General features: G+C 47.7%; 1 protein-coding gene across 3 annotated transcripts in view; it reads left to right on the top strand.

Moving 5' to 3' along the window:
- Positions 1-20,736, top strand: part of MDGA1 (MAM domain containing glycosylphosphatidylinositol anchor 1) — a 132,711-nt gene that overhangs the window by 41,850 nt on the left and 70,125 nt on the right. For all 3 annotated transcript variants that reach the window (XM_068676567.1, XM_068676566.1, XM_068676568.1), the window contains exons 2-7: positions 4,298-4,437; positions 6,470-6,644; positions 10,556-10,752; positions 13,592-13,724; positions 17,747-18,016; positions 18,386-18,715. In XM_068676567.1, the coding sequence (XP_068532668.1) occupies positions 4,298-4,437; positions 6,470-6,644; positions 10,556-10,752; positions 13,592-13,724; positions 17,747-18,016; positions 18,386-18,715 (1,245 nt within the window). The remainder of the gene's footprint in view (positions 1-4,297; positions 4,438-6,469; positions 6,645-10,555; positions 10,753-13,591; positions 13,725-17,746; positions 18,017-18,385; positions 18,716-20,736) is intronic.

Here is a 20,736-nt window from a genome sequence, read left to right as displayed (position 1 = left end):
TAAAAGGGATGAGTGGTTGTCCTGATGGCCACTGACCGTGACTGCAGGAGTGTGTGCAGGGGGACCAGGCACACCAACCAGCCCCTCTGGTGTGCCTGGAGGGCTGTGTGCTGCTGAGTGTTCAGAGCTCTTCTGAGTTGCAGACTGATGGGCTGGAGACATATATATCTGGAACAGATAATAAGCTATTAGAGCCCTAAGGATGCTGTTCCCTGCTTGTCTATCTCTGCTCCCCATCTCCTGCCCCCATCTTGCTCTGCCTCCTTGAGCTATGGATTTTCACTTGGCTCCTGGCAATGCAGGATCCATCTCCCACCACCCTCTCTGTGAAGGAGTTCTCATCACTGTCATCATAGAGATGGGATCTCGGGTTCAAAAAGATGAAGTGGCTAGATGTGTGAACCAAATGCACATTACTCAGTCCTCTCAAAAAAAAAAAAAAAAAATCTCTCTCCTTTTCTGCCTCTTAATGATATTAGCAACCTCTAAGCACCAGGAGTGTCATAAACTTTCCAGATTATGGTAATAATAACATCGTATAGTACATTGCATTGGGAATAAAATTATTTTACCCATTCCAATTTCCTTTTGTTTTAATGTGTAAATATATCAAGTGGAAAGCATAGTAGGAAATCTCTGTGCAGATGCTGAATGTACTGCAAGTCAGCCCTTTCCAGAGGAAGCGCTTAATGGAGCAGGTTCAGAGCCTGAATTTTGCATGGCAAAGTGTCTGGTTCTAAAAACTTGGTTGGCTCAGTTTCGCTACTGTGCTTTGCACTGGGAGCCTTCCATAAATTGATCTCTCACCTGGAAGTGGAATGGAAGTGATGATACATCTATCCATGGAAATGATGGGAAAAAGGGCAGGGAACAACATGGCCCTTCTTACCCCCCAGAAGTCTCTAGAGGTCGGTCTTGTCCATCTGCTTTGGGGTTTGCCAGCCTGAGGAGATTGGTTCTGCTCCACAGAGCTTAGCTATATCTGTTCAAGGCTCACTCCTTGTGGAGCACCACTGAGAATGGATGAGATTACTGCTTCCTCTCCAGCACCTGGCCTCATTCTCCAGCCTTTCTTTTTCCTCCCAAGGGCTTTCTGTGAAACAGGTGACTCTGACAGGCATGGTCCTGCCATCCTGTTGTCCTGGCAATGCACAAATTATCTGCATCCTGAAATCCTCCAGGAGACCTAGGATGATGTCAAACAATAATGTATTCTTTCTGTTCAAACACATTAAAAGTGCAATTAATCCTCACGATCTCTCTGCCCATTCATAACGTGGAATGAGGTGACTTTCCCAGCCTCTGCATGCTGTGGCAGGCTGAGCTTAGAACTGAAACCTTCCAGAGTCTCATCCTGTGATTTAACGCAATCCCTCAGGAGCTGGGTTGGTCCCTTGCTCAGCCCCCACACCTCCACCAATGTCAGTTTTCTCAGCCTCCTATTCCATCTCCCTGAATGCTTTTCTCTCCAAGACAACCCCAGGCTTTCTGGGCTCGCTTTTGAGACATTTAGATTCATATGAGGTTTAAAACACATCAAAACAATTGTTGGTCTTGCTGGGGACCTGATGCTGTGAATGCAAGAGAGATGTTACAGCTTGAACAGAGGGGATTCACTTAAAGTGATGTCCTTTTCCACTAAATATAGCTGAAGGTATTACTGATAGTAACACAGGCAAGTTAAGGAACCTACAAACAAAGCTTGAACATACACAGCCTTGCTTCTGAGCTTCATGACAGCCCAGTGGACCTACGGGGGATTTGGGAGAGAAGAACAAAACTGTGATGCAGGGCTTATTTCTAACATTGTTCTTTTGCTATAAACCAGTGCCATATAATTCTTTGTACTGCAGAATAAGGATTACTTTAAACAATATTTCTATCAAACTCAGGCAACAAAGACGGTGGCAAAGTATTTTGGCACCCAAGTAGTTAGACAAAAGCTTTCTTGTCCCATACCACTGTACTTAATGGCGTTGCTGTGGAAATTCCCCACGTATGAATGCCTTTAGGCAGGTGGCAGACAAGGGTTACAGAAGACAGGTGAATGTATGGCATCGGATGGCCAAAGGCAGAAGCACACAAGTTGAAAGAGTTAAGGCTAGAGAAATTGTGCACTATATGGGGTACAGCAGAGCAACTCAAGGAAACATTTAACTGAGAGCTAGAGCTGCAGATAAATATTCTAATTCTCCATGGGGTGGCTGGCAATTAGTTTTTGCAGCAAGGTTGCATTTGCAAAGGGAGAACAGAGCCACCAGCCGGCAAATGCAGCCCAGAGAACGTGTAGAGAGATTTCAAGAGCTTTGCTGCTGCAGGGTGTCAGGATTCCACTGAAAAATGGGTAGCACAGGTCACAGGGAGAATATGCTCCAGGATAGGAAAGGACAGGATGTCTCCTTTAATCGCAGAGCAGGGAGTCTTCAACATCACAGACTGGGTCACGGCATTGTGAACAATTCTCTGTGGTGCATGTGTGTTATGGCATGTCTGCAGAGGACTGATCTGAGGGCTGAAGCAGCATGATGAGACTGTCTTTTGGATTAATGTGTATTGGCAAAGGTTACATGTTCATCTGGATTGCTCCTCTGCCATTGTTCACTTGACAAGCAATCATGATGTCTTTTCCTGATAAGTCACTGTATTACTTAATAAGTGTATACATATGCACGTGTATACCTGCTCATATACAGATTTCTGATTTCTTCTTTCTTCTGTTTTAACAAGGATCTTCTGCCATCGAGGCAGGGAAGGTCACTCACCTGCTAAGTGGTTTCTGTATTGCATGGTGTCCAAGTGACGGTAGGCATGTTCCCATGAGCCCTGCAGATGGGAAAAGCTGAGGGATTTGTGTATGTTTGTGCCATCATATTATTCAAATAAATGTATTGCTTCACTTAGCCATAGTTAGGGTAGCAAAAGGCCAAAACGATTTTGCCAACGAAGTGGCACTAAGCTGGAAGGAAGAGGTGCAAAAAGGAGTAACTTGCTCTCTGAGCAGTGCTGCTGCCAGCATGCTGAGTGGCCATGGCAGGCTGGAAAATCCTAGCAGTGAGAGCAGCATGCTCCCCACTAGCCCTGGGGCTGTTCTTGTGTCCCTGCTGCTCAGGGAGCAGTGCAATGTGGTGACACCCGTTTGTAGAGGCCGACCTCAAAGGCGGATCTTCTCTGCTGCCCAAGCCCAGCCTGCCCTTAGTCCGTGCTGCTGGTGGATGAAACCAGCATAAATTTGAGCACTTCCATTTCCCAGCTGGGTGGGTTTAAAGCATTTTGGTCATGCCTGTGGCAGAGCAAAAATATGCTTTCAAAAAAAAAAAAAAAAAAAAGTAGTCTTGAAGTTCAGCTAACCTTTTTGAAAAAGTGGGTGCTCAGTTCGGCTTTAACAGGCTGTGGAAAAAGCAGTGCTTGTTTCAGAAGGCTCATGAAGGCTCTTTGCTTTAAAGCCTTTGATCGCCTCCTCAGTGGCTGGTTCGTTTGCATTGTATTTCACTAATGGGAACTCGAGCTGCAGCTCTGGAGTCACCTGGAAGCGTTGTAGCACGACGGGGAAGTGCATCCCAGGGGGACTGTCACTGAGGTACTGGTTCTTAGACACATTTGTGGGTTTCTCTGTTCCTTGAAGTGTGACTGGAGTTTTCCCCTCGAACAAGCACGGGTGTCCCATCGGGCTGCGCAGTCACCTTCAATACATCTCAGCCGCTTTGGTGATCACACAGGCGCTTTCAGAGTAGGGAGCTGAGGCCTGCTCGTGCAGGCCTCTAGAGCCGCTTTATTTAATCCTCTTCTCCTACAGCTTCTCTCTTCCTGCTGCTGGTCAGGGCTGCAGTGGGAAATAGGTGCTGTTTGTTATGCCCCCCTGCATGGTAAATCACAGCTGCCAGGCCTGTTTTAGACAGAGCAGATGTGATTTGGCCAGGTCCCTGCTTTAACCGTTTGTGTATGCTCGTTTCTGGGCGAGGTGAGAGCAGGAAGGCATTGGTCCTCAAGCCTATGCAGGACACTGTGCAGGCCTTAGGAAAGCTCCACATGCGTTCAGTGCCTAGAGCTGCTAATCCAAACAGCACCAAAGGATTTAAATTAAGAGTTGATACCGGCCCCTCAGGAGACGGGGAAGAGCTCTCAGTGCTCCATTTCCCGAGATGTTTGTGTCTCGTGCACAGCACTGTCTGACTCTTCCCCTCTGTGTTTCAAAGAGGTGACTCCTCCACCCTGCTGTGGGAACAGCCACCACGGGTGTTGGGCCAAGGGCCTGGGGTGCTGCTTGTTTCCCTCTTTACCTCTTCTTTCCTCCCCACAGCTCCTGCTCAGGCCCAAATCATCCATGCTGGGCAAGCGTGCGTGGTGAAGGAGGACAACATCAGCGAGCGTGTTTACACAATTCGGGAGGGGGACACGCTGGTCCTGCAGTGTCTGGTCACAGGACATCCCCGGCCACAGGTAAGCTTTCAGCCTGGCCTGTCAGCAGGGTGCCCAGCTTCATCTTACATGTTGGAGTCAAGTAGGGATGCCCTATAACACAAGTCCTGTTTAAGGTATGAAGCCAGCCTTGATTTCAAGGAATATGTCCAAAGAATTTTGCGGGAGCCTAGCCAGAACTTCTAGTGGTCTTCAGTATGTGAAGGGCCAGAGCATGGGTCTGCCTGCTCAAGGACAGAGCATCGTAGGAGTGGCAGATGGTGTGTCCTGGGAGGCTGGATGTGACAGAATACACTCAAGGGAGCAAAGTATGATATGGGCACCTTCTTGGCCCCCTTCCCCAATCCTGACAGTTGCTCTGATGATAGCTGTGTACATTAGAAAGGATGAAGATGGTAGGGCTGGCCCTGCCTAAGGATGTTGAACACGTGGGAAGGTGCTGGCAGGGTGTGGGGATTTGAGCCTGAGTAGTCAGAGAGATTTCTGGAGCAGAGCCTGATGCAGACAGCATGCTAGTGGGCAACATTGCGGCTTGTCATTGCCCAGACACACAAGGGAGACACTAGAGTGTAGAACCAGGCGTGACCAGGGAGGCTGGGACCTGTGTACATAAAACATGGCACGTGTCCTATTTCTGCCCTCCCTCCTCATGCATAGATTTCTTCCCCAGTTAAGCTCTTTTCCTAACCTTTGTTTAATCTTTTCTTTTCCCTTCAATCAGCCAGTCATTAAAGCATGAAAATGTGGCCAAAATACTTAAATGAGATTGAAATTAGAAAGATTAAAGAGCTGGCTGAAGTGTCCTTGCAAACATGAGACTATGAGAGTCCTGAGGCCCTCAGACAATTTCATAATAAGCCTACAAAGACTAAATAAATCCATGGTCATTAGCTCCAAAAATCTGCTCAGCCTGGTGCTCTGGGACTGGGATTTAGACACCCCTGCTCTTTCTAGAGCATCAGCATCAATCAGGTGGTGGCAGTTAGCTTTAAGCAAAGCTTGAGATATGGGGTCAAGGTATCTGGTCCTTCTCATCCATGGCCAAAGTTGAATGAAAATCAGTCTCCTTTCTGTTGGCAGAACCTGCTGGATCTGTGCCTCAGAATCTAGATGGCACAACTGTGGGAGACCATCAGAGTCACCAGCCTTTAGAAGGCAGGTTTTTGATATAGGGCACCAATGGGCTGAGGAAAGCTGCCTCGCTCTTCTGTTGTCTGGGCTGCAGAAAATGAGAGCAAGCTTGTACTTCCACTGCTTGGACTATACCTTGTTACAGACATAAGAAATACCCTTCAGTCTTTAGTAGTGCTGTTCTTTTGCCACTGTTCACCATGAAATACCATGCCACTATGTTGCTCCCACCAGCCAGGATCTTAAGACATGTAACATACGGCCAAAAATGCAAGACAGACTGTAATCTAAAAGGGTTTTTCCCCTTTTCTTTTTGTGTAGCTTCCAAATCAAGGTAAAAGTTTGTGTACTGCAGAAGAATGACTTTAAAAAAATAACGTACATGGGGTTCCCTGTGGGAAGGAGGCTAGAGCCAGATAGTAACAGCGGTTTCAACTCTTGGAAAAGCAAACAACAGAAATAACATTGCTGTCCAGAGAAAGATGAAAGGGTGCTGACAGCAATAAAAGCCCTGTAGGTGTGAGCTGATGTCTGCTGTAGCTTCGTGGCCTGCTAGCCATGTGGGATCCTGAGGCTTAATGCTGAAAGTCCTGTGCTGTGCATGTAGAGGTATTAAACTAAGCAAATTGCTGGGGTTTGCAGGACCAGAGTGGTGAATGTGCAGTGTGTGTCTGGCTGAACTGAAGGGTTACCCCAAGTGTTAGGACATGGGGGTTGGCAATGGGTCAGAATTAGCAAATGGTCTACTGAGACATACTGAGATCAGCAGCTGAACTTTAGTAAGGTCTAGTGGTGTTGTAAGGACTGCTTTTGTGACTGACTGGGGAGGAAAAGGAGAAGGAGAAAAGTGATTGCAGCCATTCTTTGGGATCTCTGGCTTGTGCCACTGACAGTTTTTGTTTCCCTCATTCTTCTTGTGCAGGTGAGATGGACCAAAACCGCTGGCAGCGCATCGGACAAATTCCAAGAGACGTCAGTGCTTAACGAGACCCTGCGGATTGAGAAGATCCAAAGGCTGCAGGGGGGCCGCTATTACTGTAAAGCAGAAAATGGGGTTGGGGTCCCAGCCATCAAGTCCATTCGAGTAGATGTGCAGTGTAAGTCATTTAGCGGCAACCCAGACCTTCCCACAGTTCTACTGCGTGTCTCTGCTTTGCTGCGGGGCCGGCAGGGAGCTGCATTGCCCTAGGACCACACGCATCTCATTCAGGAGCAAAGGGACTACTGTGGTGTCCCCAGGGTCCATTTTCCCTCAGAGATCAGGTCCATGTGGGAAAAAGATGGCTCTGCCTGTCCATGTGGACCACTCTTATCTAAGTGCTGTGATGTCTGTCACTGCCAGGGGTACCTAGCACTTGTGTGGCATGTGGCGTTGTAGATTGGTTCTGCTTTCTTTGTCTTCATTTTGAACAAGCCTTGGTTTGCTTCTTGGAATCAGTAGCACCTCAGGTACCTGGAGCACTCCTGAAACCAGTGCCATTGCTAAATGCAGTGTGGTGGAAACAGAGCAAAAAATTCTGGGATGTACCTGAGAAAGCTGTGTTGTGAAGGGGTAAACATGAGGGAATCTGTTGAGGATCCCACAGTTTCAGCAGTGACTCAACATTCCTCTGGCTGCTTGCAATGCCTGTCTGTCTTGTGTCCTAGCAATGCCACCTTGCACCCCATGATTTGATAGTTTCTCATGATGACTTAATGTTTATTTTGGGGCTGTTGCGGTCAAAAGGGAGGAAAATTAGACTTATTACATACCCCCTATTAGGGGGAATTGAAGATTTAAAGTCTAGGCAACTTTTGAGGAAATTTGGCCTCTAGAGGAATATTATGATTCTGCTCATTGTCCTCAGCTATCCACACTGTTCCAGTTTCCTCCAGTTCTGTTAACACGAAATCCCTCTTCTCACTCATATCATCTGAGAAGGCCTAGCCAGCAAGAGGTTAATGCTAAAAAATTATTATAAATTATAATAATTAGCTGGAACTCTCCTGACCCATCAGCCCCTGTTCCCAAGGCCCTTTTAGGAAGACAATTCTCTGTGCTGAGATGCAGTGTACAATAGCTTTCTGTAACAAAAGGAACTTGTTTTTTTTCTCAGTCCTCAGTATGACCCCTTGCCAGGGCCTGTGTCTACAGGAACAAAACTGTGGCATGAGTCTCTCCTTATGGCCTGCAGGCATTCCCTTTACTTCTGGAGTGCAGACTGGAGCTAGAGTGATGTAGCATCCCGTGGTCCCTCGTGCAGCTCTGACCTGTAGAACTATGGGGCTAATGGGGTGGCCAAGGGCTTTCTCATACTAACATCTACTCTGCAGATGGACTTGGTAACACACCTCTGTTCTGCTCACTTGGTTTTTGGGGAGGAGAGTCTATTTTCTGCTGGTGTTTGCAGTAAGTACAAGGGAACACATAGGAACAGCCACAGTTTTTGTTGAACGCTCACCCAGACAACCTTCATCTGAATGAACCAGAGTTTGAAAACAAACCCCTCTTTTCCCTACATCCTGATTTGTCGTTAGAGGTAAGTAATCACTCTCATGTGGACCTTGGTGTCCTTGACAGCCAGTGCTAGTCCTCACTCATTCTTTTAGTATTAGACAGCCAGATTGTGTGGAGAGCATCATTGGTGCCAAGAGGATATCAATACCGAAGCACTAACCTGTGTAGCAAGTTATTCCTTTGCTCCAACTGTATGTTGAGTGAGGCTTTAAAGTATTGGCTAGGCACTGGCAGAGAGACAGCTGCCATGTGGAGTATTTCCATGTGGGAGAGAGGGAAAGGAAAGAGAAAGGAAGAATGGATGTTTACAAGCTTATATTGCACATGAAACATCCCATGTGATCATCTCCATGAGCAGCCTTGGGCCAAATTTATCATTTGTGCAGCTCACTGACATCAGTGGCGTTACTCGTACATCAAGGACATGTATACTGTCGTAGGTCTTATTTTAGCTTTTCTCAGGAGGACTAGGCTTAGAGCTGACTGCTATTAAAGAAGGCTGAAAGATTTGAAGGGGGAAAGGTTTAGCAGGAAAAAGGAAGATATTTTCTGTGTGAGGAGTAGCTGGGAGTCAGCAGAACTGAATGGAGAGCATCTTCTTTGATGGGTAAGGGAAGTGCTTTGCCTTGCATCCTTCTGAGAAATGGGGCCTCAGAGGGATACTAGCTACAGACTTGCTCCTGGAAAGTGGGAACAAATAAAGGGGGATTAAGGAATAAAGAAGGGGCAAAGAGGAAAGACTCTGTCCAAAGACCTGGTCCAAGAGAATTTGATGTAAAATTCAGAAATTCAGTTATCTTATGGACACATAGAAGGAGCACTAGAGGGGCCATTTTTCTCCACCTTTGTATGTTTTCTACATTTTTTTTCCCAATTTCTTTCTTTCTTTTTTTTTTTTTTTCCCTCTTTTCTTGTCGACATTCAGTTAACAGCTCTTCTCATCTCTCTGAGCTATGGTATGGTCAAGCCAACAAATCTTGTGTCCCATTACAAGTGCTGTCTACCAAGCATACACCTCATTAAAATATGCAAATCCACCACTTAACAGTTGTGATTCAGCACAGAACATACGTTATTTGGATGACACGTTAACAGGAACTCATCTCTGCACCTCCACTTCCTTCCTGGGAGCCAGACTTACAAACTTGCAAATCTCTAGAATAAAATATCTTGAAAATTAGGTGACATGAGAGGGCTGGAGGTGATAGGCATGTGTATGCATCCTCTCTGCTACTGTGTGCAGAAGATAGTGTTGGCAGCACAAGGGCATAATGGATGCATGTGCTTCAGTTTTCTTGCAGTTGAAGATGGGGTCATAAGTCTGCTGAAAGCACAGAATTGTTTCACTGAGCTCAACAGGCACTTTACAAGGCATGTTTAAGGGCATGGGGGCAGATTTCATTTTCAGAGAGCTAGCTGGTTCCATCTTGTAAAGTGGGATCTTTACATTTAACCCTAATCAATCTCAAAGTGGTTCTGGAAGGAGGGAGATCCACCTCTTCTGAGGTTCTCCCCATGCTTCCTTGATGTTTCAACAGTGGTGGCTGGTGCAAAAGCCCCGGAAAATGATCCCCTTTTTAGCAGGAAGGCAGTCCCTGGGGAGCAGTGTGCCCTGGGTAGAGGGAGAAAGTATGTTCCCTGCAGAGCTATTACCTCCTCCTTGCAAGTGAAGTTATTGATAACCATTGATCTGATCATGAGGACTAGTGTCTGGTGCAGGTATGGTGAAGGAAGGAGTATTTTCTGTAAAGAGAGAAAGGAATCTGATCAGTTTAGGGGTGGATGGTAGGGGTGTATTAAGTAGAAGCTACTGAAGAGGGAGAGTCAGTGCAGACCTTGGAAAGGGGAAAATACACAGAGGATACTTTAATAGGAAAAACAAGGGAAATTGTGCACACCTGTCACTGTGTTTTGCATCTCATGTTCCTGTGGCACCCCACCAGACTTGCTCCTATGTAGGACCTTGATCTTGACCTGGTTTCTACTCTCACCCCTTGACTTGAAGGTTTGTCATGTCTTTTATGTCAGCATCTCGCAACTTGGGCATGTGATTTCAGGAGGGCACTGAGAAGTGCAAAGTGGGAGCAGAGGAAATGAGGATGGAGTAGAGTTACTGGGGATCCTCCTGGCCTCTCACTGAAGTGGAGAATGGTGATTTGGGGTGTGGGATGTCTCTGAGGAGGGTGATACAGCCCACTTGTCAGAGAGGGCTGTGTCAGGCAGCCAGTTTACTGGAGGATCACATGGGATCTGTCAACCAAAGGGTGCTTTCTATTCTCTGAATGTTGTGTGGTGAGCGGGAGAATTTTGGCTTCTCCTGTCTGTTCCCTTTAGATACTGTTTGTGTTACCTGCCCTCAGATCAGCTCCGAACTCAGCAGTTGTCCTTGGCCAAATGTGTGGGAGCTTCCCCTCTCCCTTATGGCCCCTGGAGCTTCATCCACCCTGCAGGCTGCACAGGCAGACCAAGCTTCACTAACAACTGCTGCGGCCCTCCTTGCCTTCCTTCCAGATCTAGATGAGCCTGTTCTCACCGTTCACCAGACCATCAGCGATGTACGTGGCAGCTTCTACCAGGAGAAGACCGTCTTCCTCCGTTGCACCGTCAACTCCAACCCGCCAGCTCGCTTCATATGGAAACGGGGAGCTGAGACGCTGTCCCACAGTCAGGACAATGGCGTGGACATCTATGAACCCCTCTACACACAGGTGAAAGAAAAAAGCAGACCTCCACCAGCTTGTGATGAGCATCGTGGTGTGATATGGTGCCCTCTGAAGTGGATGGTGTTTCTCTCTGCATGTGGGTTATGATGCTGGGGAGAGGGTAGTGGGTGTTGGAAGGAGCACTGGCTCCAGAAGCCGTGGTACCTTTTTCAGTATGCAGGTTCTTGGGGGGAAAGAGCAGCAGGAGGGAGCAAGACAGCCTAGAAGTCCCTGGCTTGCCATCCCTTCCCCTTTTGGCATGCTCCCTGAGAGCAGACCACAGTTTCCCTAATGAATTTACATGACTGTTAGATGGCTGAGACTGTTCTCCAAGCAAAAAATAATAATAATAATAATAAAAAAAGGCCTCCTCTCCTCTCAGTGCTACTTTTTACTTAAACAAGCACCCAAGCTCCATAAACAAGGGAAAGTGCTCCATATTTAGCAGTGTGAGCTCATGTCAGGAATTGCTGTGGGCTCGCTGAGGCAAATGATGAAGAGTTTTTCCTAATGCCTACGAGCAACAGTGGCAGCCACACTGCCTGGGCACTTTGTGACTGTCATCCTGTGGCAAGGTGTCATGCTCTCTGCTTCCCCTGCTCACCTGTGCTGGACTTGTCCCTGCACAGCTGTGTTACCCCTCTGAATGCCACTTCCTTCACAGTCACTAGCCTGACAAAGCAGTGGGTGATTGAAGGGATTTTTCTTTTGCCAAGGCACCTTGGGCATGTTATCCTCAGCCGTGCTATAACCCTGAGTATCCTTCAGATGTCAACCAGCCCTAGCACTTTTGGAAGACCACTAGGCAGCGTGAGGAGGGGAGGGCAGCTCCCCAGGGTGCCCCTTTCATCCCACACACCATTCTGCTCTCCTGTGCTCCCAAAGCTGGGCCCTGAGCACATTGTGGCTGAGTTTGATTTCTGAGCGGTGCCCCAGGCAACTTTTCAGTTAATGCAGTCGTGTTCATGTTTTATTGAAACGCGCCATCTCTGCAGGTTGTGGAAATGGGCAGCTGAATGGAAACGTGTAGGGGGATTAGGACAGAGCACAGAGATGCTGGTTTGCAGCAGATTTGCAGAAATACTGTAGGTCAGGGCTGCTGTTTGGACCTCAAGAGAGCTTTGCCTTGTCCAGTGCTATGCAGCATCAAAGCAGGACATCCCTGGCCTCAGAAGAAGCCACCATGGGCACTTCCAGCTTTTATTAAGCTCGGTGTGATTAACAGGAGATACTGCTTAATGAGGAGATATCCTAAGAGTTGAGACATTTTCTCAAGCTAAATAAAACATCCAGCAGAATTTTACTGTGGTGCCTCGTTAACAAGTAAATGACCCCGCGTCCTGCAGCTCCTGTCAGGCAATGCTCCTGCCACCATGGGTCATTCCCAGCTCTGGGGTGGGTGTTAGGACAGCCGTGCTCACTCAGGCGTGCCTGAGTCCTCCTGCTCGCACCAGCATAAATCTGTGAGCTTGGGTTAAGAAGAGCTAAAGTCAGGAAAAACACACCCCTACAGCAAACCTTGCTGGAGCTCAAATCAGTTATGTTTAACAAAACACCCTTCATAGGGGTACTGTGGTCTGAGAGTCAGGCCAGAGAAGCTGGTAGCAGTGTCAGGTTTGGTTAGGCCTTCACAACAAAAAGGACATCAACACTTTGCTGTTTAAGCTTTTCGAAACTTTACACTGAAGTTTTATACACATTTACCCAACATTTACTAATCAATAAAATGGATACATACGACAGTGTAAGTCATCAGCTGACGTGCACATTGTAAATGCCATCATTTGTGTGGTGTAGCAACAGATCTCAGGGGACAGGACCTCCGTGGGGTTATTGGTCTCCTAGGTATTTATCTTTCTAATTTACTCAGTTCAGATCCTTGTTCTCCATGTATTAGCATGCCTGAGCTCATCGCCCAGTCCCTTGAGGTTGTCTCAAGAGGATTTGTCGTGCTGACACCTTCTCACATTTGCAGGCAATTACGGAATGGTTTCTCCAAAAGAGATTTAGACAAACACAAGGAGAACAGCAGCGACAAGCTGTCGTGGGAAGACATATGAGTTGCAGGGTGTGCAAACCACAGGATGCATCTCAGAGCTTTCCGCATTCCATAAATAAAAATTTACAGAACACATCTATTGTTAATTTAACAACTTTATTCTGTTTCTACATGCCAGTAACTGATGGAGTGCTAGCAAGTGATTTTTGTGTTTGTTTGTTTGTTACCATAGTACGAGAAAAGGCTATCAAAGTCAGTGCAGGCATTCTGGATTTATGCCAGCATAAATGAGATTAGAATCTGGAGAAAGGAGATCAGAAAGGTTGGGGAGGGTTATTTGAATATTTTTCTGAATTATCTTTTTTTTTCTTTTTCCTGCACTGCAATTTTTTAAAGCTTAACTGTTAAGCATGTCATATTTAGGCCAGCATCTGCTCCCGTTTACTTTGGTTTTGCAATGTTGAGACCCCACTGACTTCATTTGGGCTCCTACTGACATCTCGGCATGAGATCGGGGCCTGTTCTTGGACGTTCAAGGCTTTTCGCAGTCTGCGAGATGATTCTGACAGCAGTTGACAAGAAATTATGCCTAGACCCATTCAGCGCTGCTTTCAGGTTATATGACAGTCAGTTGCTGGGTGTTTTGAGAAACCCTGGAGGTGGAGCTATCACTGCAAACCCTTCGTGTCTCCTTTGTATAGAGCTAGAAGGGCTTGGAGCCTGCACAGCTTCATGGTGTTTCAGTGGTTGTTGCTGGTAGCCTTTGGGTCAGGGGATGGGCTCGCAATGATGAGCTGAGCTTTGTACACCCATGTCTTTCCTTCCCTCTTTCCTCCCAATTCCCAGGGTGAAACCAAAGTCCTAAAGCTGAAGAACCTGCGGCCCCAGGACTACGCCAGCTACACGTGCCAGGTGTCCGTCCGCAACGTCTGCAGCATCCCCGACAAGTCCATCACCTTCCAGCTCACAAACACCACAGGTAATGTAATGGCCTGCTGAGCAGCCATTGCCTCTCCAGGCCCACAGTGATGAGAGAACCACCTCGAGTTCACATGTGTGGCTGCTAGGGTTGTAAATCCTTAATGCAGAAGTTTTGTGGCCTGGAATACTTCAATTTCTTCTAGCTGGTGCCTTGGCCGGTCCTGCTGTGTGATCACTGAAGCAGACTACCTGTAGGTGTTGAAGTACAACGCAGTTTTTAATCCAGATGCTGTTTTATTTATTTATAATTCTAAGTGACTTTAAAAATAGATTTGATACAGTCTGGAGCAGGGCAGATGCTGCAGAAGTCCTTACAAATAATTCATTCACGTGTGATTCTGGCCTGGTTTGCAAGGCTGCGCTCAGAGCGCCTCCCAGCCCAGGGGTCCTGCTGGTGCCAATGTTTCTGGAAAGCAAATATCTCCGTTGCCTTCCCAATAATTAAATCTTACAACTACACACATGCTGATATCCATGCTGGCACTGCCTGAGCATGCCTCCAATTGCGAACAAAATCAATTTGGTGCCTATTGCTTGACTTGCAATAACCCACAGATAGCCAAAATCACATACCAAACACTTGCAAGGACGTGACTGCAAACTGTCCATTTAACATGAAAAAAAAATAAAGCATGACAAAGTCCCCACATATGTCAAATATTTTCAAATAGTAAGTAAATGTCAGGAAATCGCTTCCGGCTCTGGGGTATTCCATGATCAGAAAGAAAGGCAATGTAGTTGTTTGAATTATTCACCTCTCTCTAATGTAGCACAAAGCAGTTTGTATCCCTGGTGTCATCTTTGTGCAGTGGAAACAGAACTCTTTTGATGTTGCCAACTGTTGATGGGATATTGTTGATACTGTATAAATTATGTTTATTGATCTGACTGAGCCCAGGGTGCTGAACAGTAGTTGTTTCATTTTATGTGGAAAGAAGAAAAATAATAAGCTTAAGAAAGTGAAATATAGCTAATGTTGGGAAAAAAAAAATTCTTCCAGTGGTAAGATCCCTGTGAGCACATCTCAGGCAGCTCACATCACTGCCTGAGTTTTTCTCAGGAGGGAACTGTAGAGAATGCAGGAATATTCCCTTTAAAAACCTATGCTTGAGGTGTAGAAAGGGATCTCAGGCAGCTGTTCTTTCATGGTGTGGCTTTACATTTGAAGAATTAAAAATAAATAAATAAATTCTCTCCATACCCTATTCCCCCTGCCAGCCCAAGCGCATGGAAAGTATCCTTCATTTCAATCCAATCCCTTTACTGAGTTAACAGGGAAAATGTATTTTCAAGTTGTTGCCAGATCAGAAGCCAGCATATGGCTGAATTCACACCAACTTCTTAGGGTACTTACCAAAGCTCTGAACCTGGCCCATGCAGCACATACATCTAGTTCTTCTTTCATGTTATTTAGCTGTAAATGCATATTTATACACAGTTACAGTGGAGCCTGACACCACAAACTCAAAGGGACTACGGAATACGTGTTCCTAGCAAATTGTATTAAAAGCTACCCACGAAAATGAAGCTGGTGTTACACAGAAAGGAGGGTTTGTGTTAAATAACAGGAGCATATTTAACATGAAATGTTATCTGGCTCACTTACCTGCAGGTATTGTTGTGCGTAGACAAGAACATATTTAAAGAAAAGTCTTAATTCTCTCCTTTTATTATTTTTTTTTATGTATAGATTTCTTCTTTTCCTCTTGTGCTCATGCATTAGCAACCTCCATAGCCTCGGCTGTGCCCAGCATGCTGAGCAGCTTCTCTCAGGATGCCTTTGCCTTTGTAACTGAGGAGGGCCCAAAGGGCACCGAGGTGCATGGAAATTGATCTCTTAAATATTTATAGACCCAGCCACAGTGGGCTTTGAGAGGAGCTGCTGGGTCGTGGCATGTCAGGCCAAGGGAATCTGCTCCTCCAGTTTGTTTGCTCTTCCTTAGGTGGTTCACTTTGGACAGACCACAGTCTGCGGTGTGGAGATGTGCTTCTCCCCAGCTCAGTGTCAGCAGCGTGCCCCTTGCAGCAGGCAACCAACTCTCAGCCTGCAGCCTTGGTGGGAAGGAGGTTTTCCCTGCTCCTGCTCTGTCCCCCTGCCCTTGTGTGGCTCTGGAGCAGCAGGTTGGGTCCCGCAGAATCGCGGGGCTGGCTCGGCACCGGGCTGCCATCGCCTGCTCCGACAAGGCTGGGCCGATGTTTTCCCCTTCCTTGATTTCTGCAAAATTAAGCAGCCCAGCTGGTTAATTTTCCTGCAGTTTTACTGCAGCAAATTGGACTTCAAAGGGAATTGAAAGCGACTCTTTGTTTTTAATGGTCCCCTTGCTTCTCGGCAGACTCCGCCAGCAGGTTTTCTGAGCCAAGAACAAAAGGAATTGCCACAGGTTACAAATAAATGAGATTCATCTCCTGCATAACAATGTCTGCGGCATGTTAACCTCTATCTGCTGACAGGAGTGGGAGTGGGAGCCTGTGCAGGCTGCCACAGCCAGGGCTCGGTTTTGGGACACGCTTTGGGAGCTCGCTGCCTCAAGCCGAGCGCGTGGCTGCTTTGCAGTTTGCCTCCCTCTCCTTTTGCATGCACACACAGCCTGCCCTGAGGCAGTGCTTGCCCAACCTGTCACTTCTTTTCCATTTTGCCTTGCCCAGAACGTGTCACTGCTCAGCAAGATGAGTGTTGGTCAGATATGTGCACATCAAACAACACAAGATCCTGAAATCTTAACCAAAGCCTGCAGGAGCTCTGGTTCCTGCTCCCCAACTCTGACATCCTCTCTCTCAACATAAGCTGGTCTCAGTCTTTCTATAGCTCTGAAGGGGATGTGAGGATGTCCCCAGGCAAGATGCTGCATCTATCAGCTTGTCTGTGCCTTTATCTGAGACTTGTTCAGTGTTAGAGGGCAGGAGCAGCTACTGGTATCACCTCCCATTACCACAGAAGTGTCCTGCCCAACCACAACCTGTTGAGCTGCTGCCTCCCCAGGCTTCACCACATCTCATGAAACCAGCCAGCACCCAAAAAGGGAGCACAACTCTGTGTTGCTGCTTAGTGAGCATTAAACTTCAGACAGTTTCCAAGAGTCCAGCAGAGAAGCCTGTCAAAGGCTCTGTGTTTGGGCTGTGGCCTCTCCGAATTCAAAGGCTCCAACACAAACCCCAAAACACCCAGTGCAGGTGGCAGAGGAGTTGCCTTCATCCATAGGCACAAACTGGCTACATCTAGCACAAATACCATGTGCCATGGCTGGGGAGAGGACACCGGGTTTGGTGCACCAAAACAATATTCCAGCTTAGAGATAGTGGTGCAGCTAAATGATGGTGCGGGTACTGAGCGGAGAGCATTCCTCGCCTTGTTTGTACGGGCTGTAATTCAGAGATCCAACACCAATCCAGCACAGCTCATTAACACAGGGTCCGGGGAGAGGAGAGGCAGAAATAATGATGCTGTTAAATCAGGCTTCATGAATATGGAACATTGTCTTATTTTGCATTATTATGGCTGTTACTTAAAACATACTCCCCGCCTTTGTGCTGGGGACCGCTACTTTCTCAGCGCTGTCTGAGAGCAAGCAATGATGCTGACAAGGGCTTTAAAAGGCTTGTCGTGGGATGAAATGGAGAATACAAAGGGAGGGTTTTTTTGGATCAGTTCATGGAGGGGGATGTAGTGAGAAGGGTGCAGAAGTAAAATAAGCCAAAGCCACGTACTAGGTGATTCAAAGGGAAGGTTGTCTAGACACTTCGAATCGTTCCCAGTTGTTCAGTTGTGCATGAAAGAGCATCCCCGGGACTTGGTCTATAGCACACAGGTCTATACAAGATTGTATCTGACACCTGTGGAGTTGCTCTTTGTGGTCTGTTGTGGTGCAGACAGGTTCTGGTCCTCTGTTTCAGGCTTTTAGTTATCCAGGCCAGGTGCGTGGTGAAGGCTTTGATGAACAAATCCCAGGCAGTATGAAGCTGTTCACAGGTGAGTGGGTGGGTCCTTTTTAAGCTCAGCAGTGTCTCTTGGTCCTCTTCCAGCTCCACCTGCTCTGAAACTGTCGGTCAATGAGACGTTGGTGGTCAACCCCGGTGACAACATCACTATGCAGTGCTCTCTGACAGGCGGTGACCCACAGCCAGAGGTGGTTTGGTCTCACTCTCCCGGCCCGATGCCTCCCAACAGCCTCGTGCAAGGAGGCAACCTCACCATCTGGAGGATCCGTGTGGAGGACTCCGGCTACTACAACTGCACAGCCATCAACAACGTGGGGAACCCAGCCAAGAAGACAGTGAACCTGCTGGTGCGGTGTAAGTTGCTCTTTTTCTCGTAGCGTGGGTTTTCTGGGTGAAGGGGCCAGACTTGCGTTTCTCCTGACTATTCTCGTGCAGCTGAGGGTGAGTGGGATACTTAACAGAGATCAGTATTCTGGAGAAGCTGTCATGCAATCTTCTCTGCTCCCAGCCTCATCCCAGGCTGTAGTACTGTCCTGGGCTAGAAATTATCCCAGCCTGCCAGGTGTGAGCCCTGGGCATCTCTTGCACGAGCATAGCTGGGGAAGGTCTCAGGACACATTTTGCACAGAGATGTTGCCCTCCAGAGCAACAGAGGGCTGTTATCTTGTGCCATGTGAGACACTTTGCTCTCCCTAAATAGTTTTGCACCTGTGTTCATCCCAGCCATGAAGAATGCCACGTTCCAAATCACCCCTGATGTGATCAAAGAGAGTGAGACCATCCAGTTAGGGCAGGACTTGAAACTCTCATGCCACGTGGATGCTGTCCCCCAGGAGAAGGTTGTCTACTCCTGGTACAAGAATGGGAAGCCAGCCAGGTTCTCAGACCGGTTGCTCATCACCAGGAATGACCCCGAGCTCCCACCTGTGACCTGCAGCTTGGAGATAATCGACCTGAGGTTCAGCGACTACGGCACCTACCTGTGTGTGGCCACCTTCCAGGGAGCACCCATTCCTGACCTCAGCGTGGAGGTGAACATCTCCTCAGAGACAGGTGAGCCTCTCTGTGGCAGCTGGGGACCCTGGGGGAGCTGTTGGCGTCACCAGCTGTCCCCAAACCCCATCCCACAGGTTTAGAGTGTGATGGCTCAAAGAAGCCACCAAGTTCTGAAGGAAGAAAGTGGAGGTGGTATTTCAGTAACTTTCAAAAGTCCTTTTGCTTAGAAGGGAATAAAAGAGAATTAAAACGCTTTGCTTTCTTTGGCATTGCTTATGAGGAACATCCCTTTTTTTCAGAGCTGTGGCCAGAAGACTGGTATCATCAGTCGTAGCAAGTTCTGTGAAGAACTTTAATGTTCACGGGATTGTAAGTTCAGTCTGTCTTGGGCACTCTCTGCAGAAGTCCATGAGTTATAAATGCCTCCTCCTTGTAAATCGAGGGTCAAAACTTGGTGAGGACAGCACTAAGCTATAGGTGTGTTTGTGGGTCACTGTGGGGACTAAAATTCAGGGTCTTAGGGCTGTCTTTTGGCTTCTGGAGAAGTTGGTGGGTCTAGCTCTGCCTTTCAATACATCCATGTCACCCTGAGGGTATGGCACAAAGCAGCATTGGGCTAGTTGTCTGGTAAGGGCTCTTGGAGGCAATGAGCTTCCCATGGAGTTTGTCCTGAACCTTCATGGGAAGTTTGTCCTCAGTCCTTGGTTGTGCTGAACCCATTAGTCAGGCTGGTCCCAGTGTTGTTTCTGGACCTTGCTTGCTTCAGCACCCCAGCAGAAAGTGCTGTTGTACTGCTTTGAGGATTCAGGACCTCTCTATCTCTCAGCAGAAACTCTGGGACCTGTCTGTTCCCAAAGGGACTGCACCCACATTCAGCAGGAGCCTGAGGACTGAGCCACAGACCTGATAAATGTCAGTGGTGGTGCTTCCTCTGCTACCAACCCCTCAGTCCTGGTGCAAACCTGGGTCTCCCAACCTCGTGTGGCTGCCGCCGCTGGGAGCAACCCTTTTTGCCCAAGATCACTAGATGGCAGAGTGCAGTTGTGTTTAACACTACAAGGCTAGGAGGCAGCAAAGGGCCGGGAGCCCCTGGATGATCCCACCAAAGAGCTGGGCAGGGTCTGTTGGTGAAGGTATTGGCCCAGGAGCCAGCTGGCCACTGGCACTGGCAGCTGCTCTGAGCTCTGGCCCTCCTGGTGGAGGTGAGACCCACATGCTCACATGGGTGCTGCTGCTGGAGGGGGGCATTTTAAAGCCTCCCTTCAGCAATCTGGTCCAGCAGAGCTACTTGGTGACCGAGGGAGTGAATACCATCCTCCTTGCTGGAGCAGCCCTCCATGCAGCATGGGCAGCAGCTGAGGCTGCCTGGATCATGGCATCCCCTGCAGCAGTCACTGAGCCACTTCCAACACATGGCTCCTAAATAAAAACCCAGTGGCTTTTCCCCAGAGCACAGGATAAGTGCAGGAGAGCAGCAGTGGCAGCTTCATGTTTCCCCATCAAACAAAGCCTGTGCGCACCAAGGTGGCAGCTTCCACTGAGTGCCTCCGAGGAGACAAGCTTTAATTAAAAAAAAAAATAAAAATAAAATTCCAAATACAATTTACAGCTTTTCCCCATGGAGAAAATTGCCTCTCGCCAGGTGAACAGCTGCTGGCGGTGTCGGCACCAAGAGTGCTGTCGTCCGCGGCGCTGCTCAGGACAGGGAGTGATGAGGTTCCCCAGCCCATGGGAGAGTTGCAAATTGAAAATGTGGCCTCCCTGTTGCACAGGGAGGTCACTGCTGCGGGAAACGGGGCTGGAGCCATCCTAAATCTCCTCTAAAGCTGCTGTGGGCTGTAACGTGTACAATTATTGTAGCACAATCTCCTTTGCTGGAGCTGAATTGAGCTAATACAGCTTATTATGGCCTCTGTAGTCCTTAACTTTTCTTTAAATGGAAATGAAGTACGTAGCCCTTGTGGTTATGGAAGTGTCAATCCAAGTGTTGCCACTGTCAGCTTGAAGGGCTGAAAGAGGAGCTTTCAGAAAACGATTGCTTCCATATTTGCTTTAGCTGAGCTGTTAATTCTGAAGCC

The sequence above is a fragment of the Anas acuta genome, chromosome 3 (assembly GCF_963932015.1).
Source record: "Anas acuta chromosome 3, bAnaAcu1.1, whole genome shotgun sequence".
NCBI lineage: Eukaryota > Metazoa > Chordata > Aves > Anseriformes > Anatidae > Anas > Anas acuta.
The sequence above is the reverse complement of the archived record's forward strand: the minus strand, read 5'-3'. Positions and strand labels throughout refer to the sequence as shown.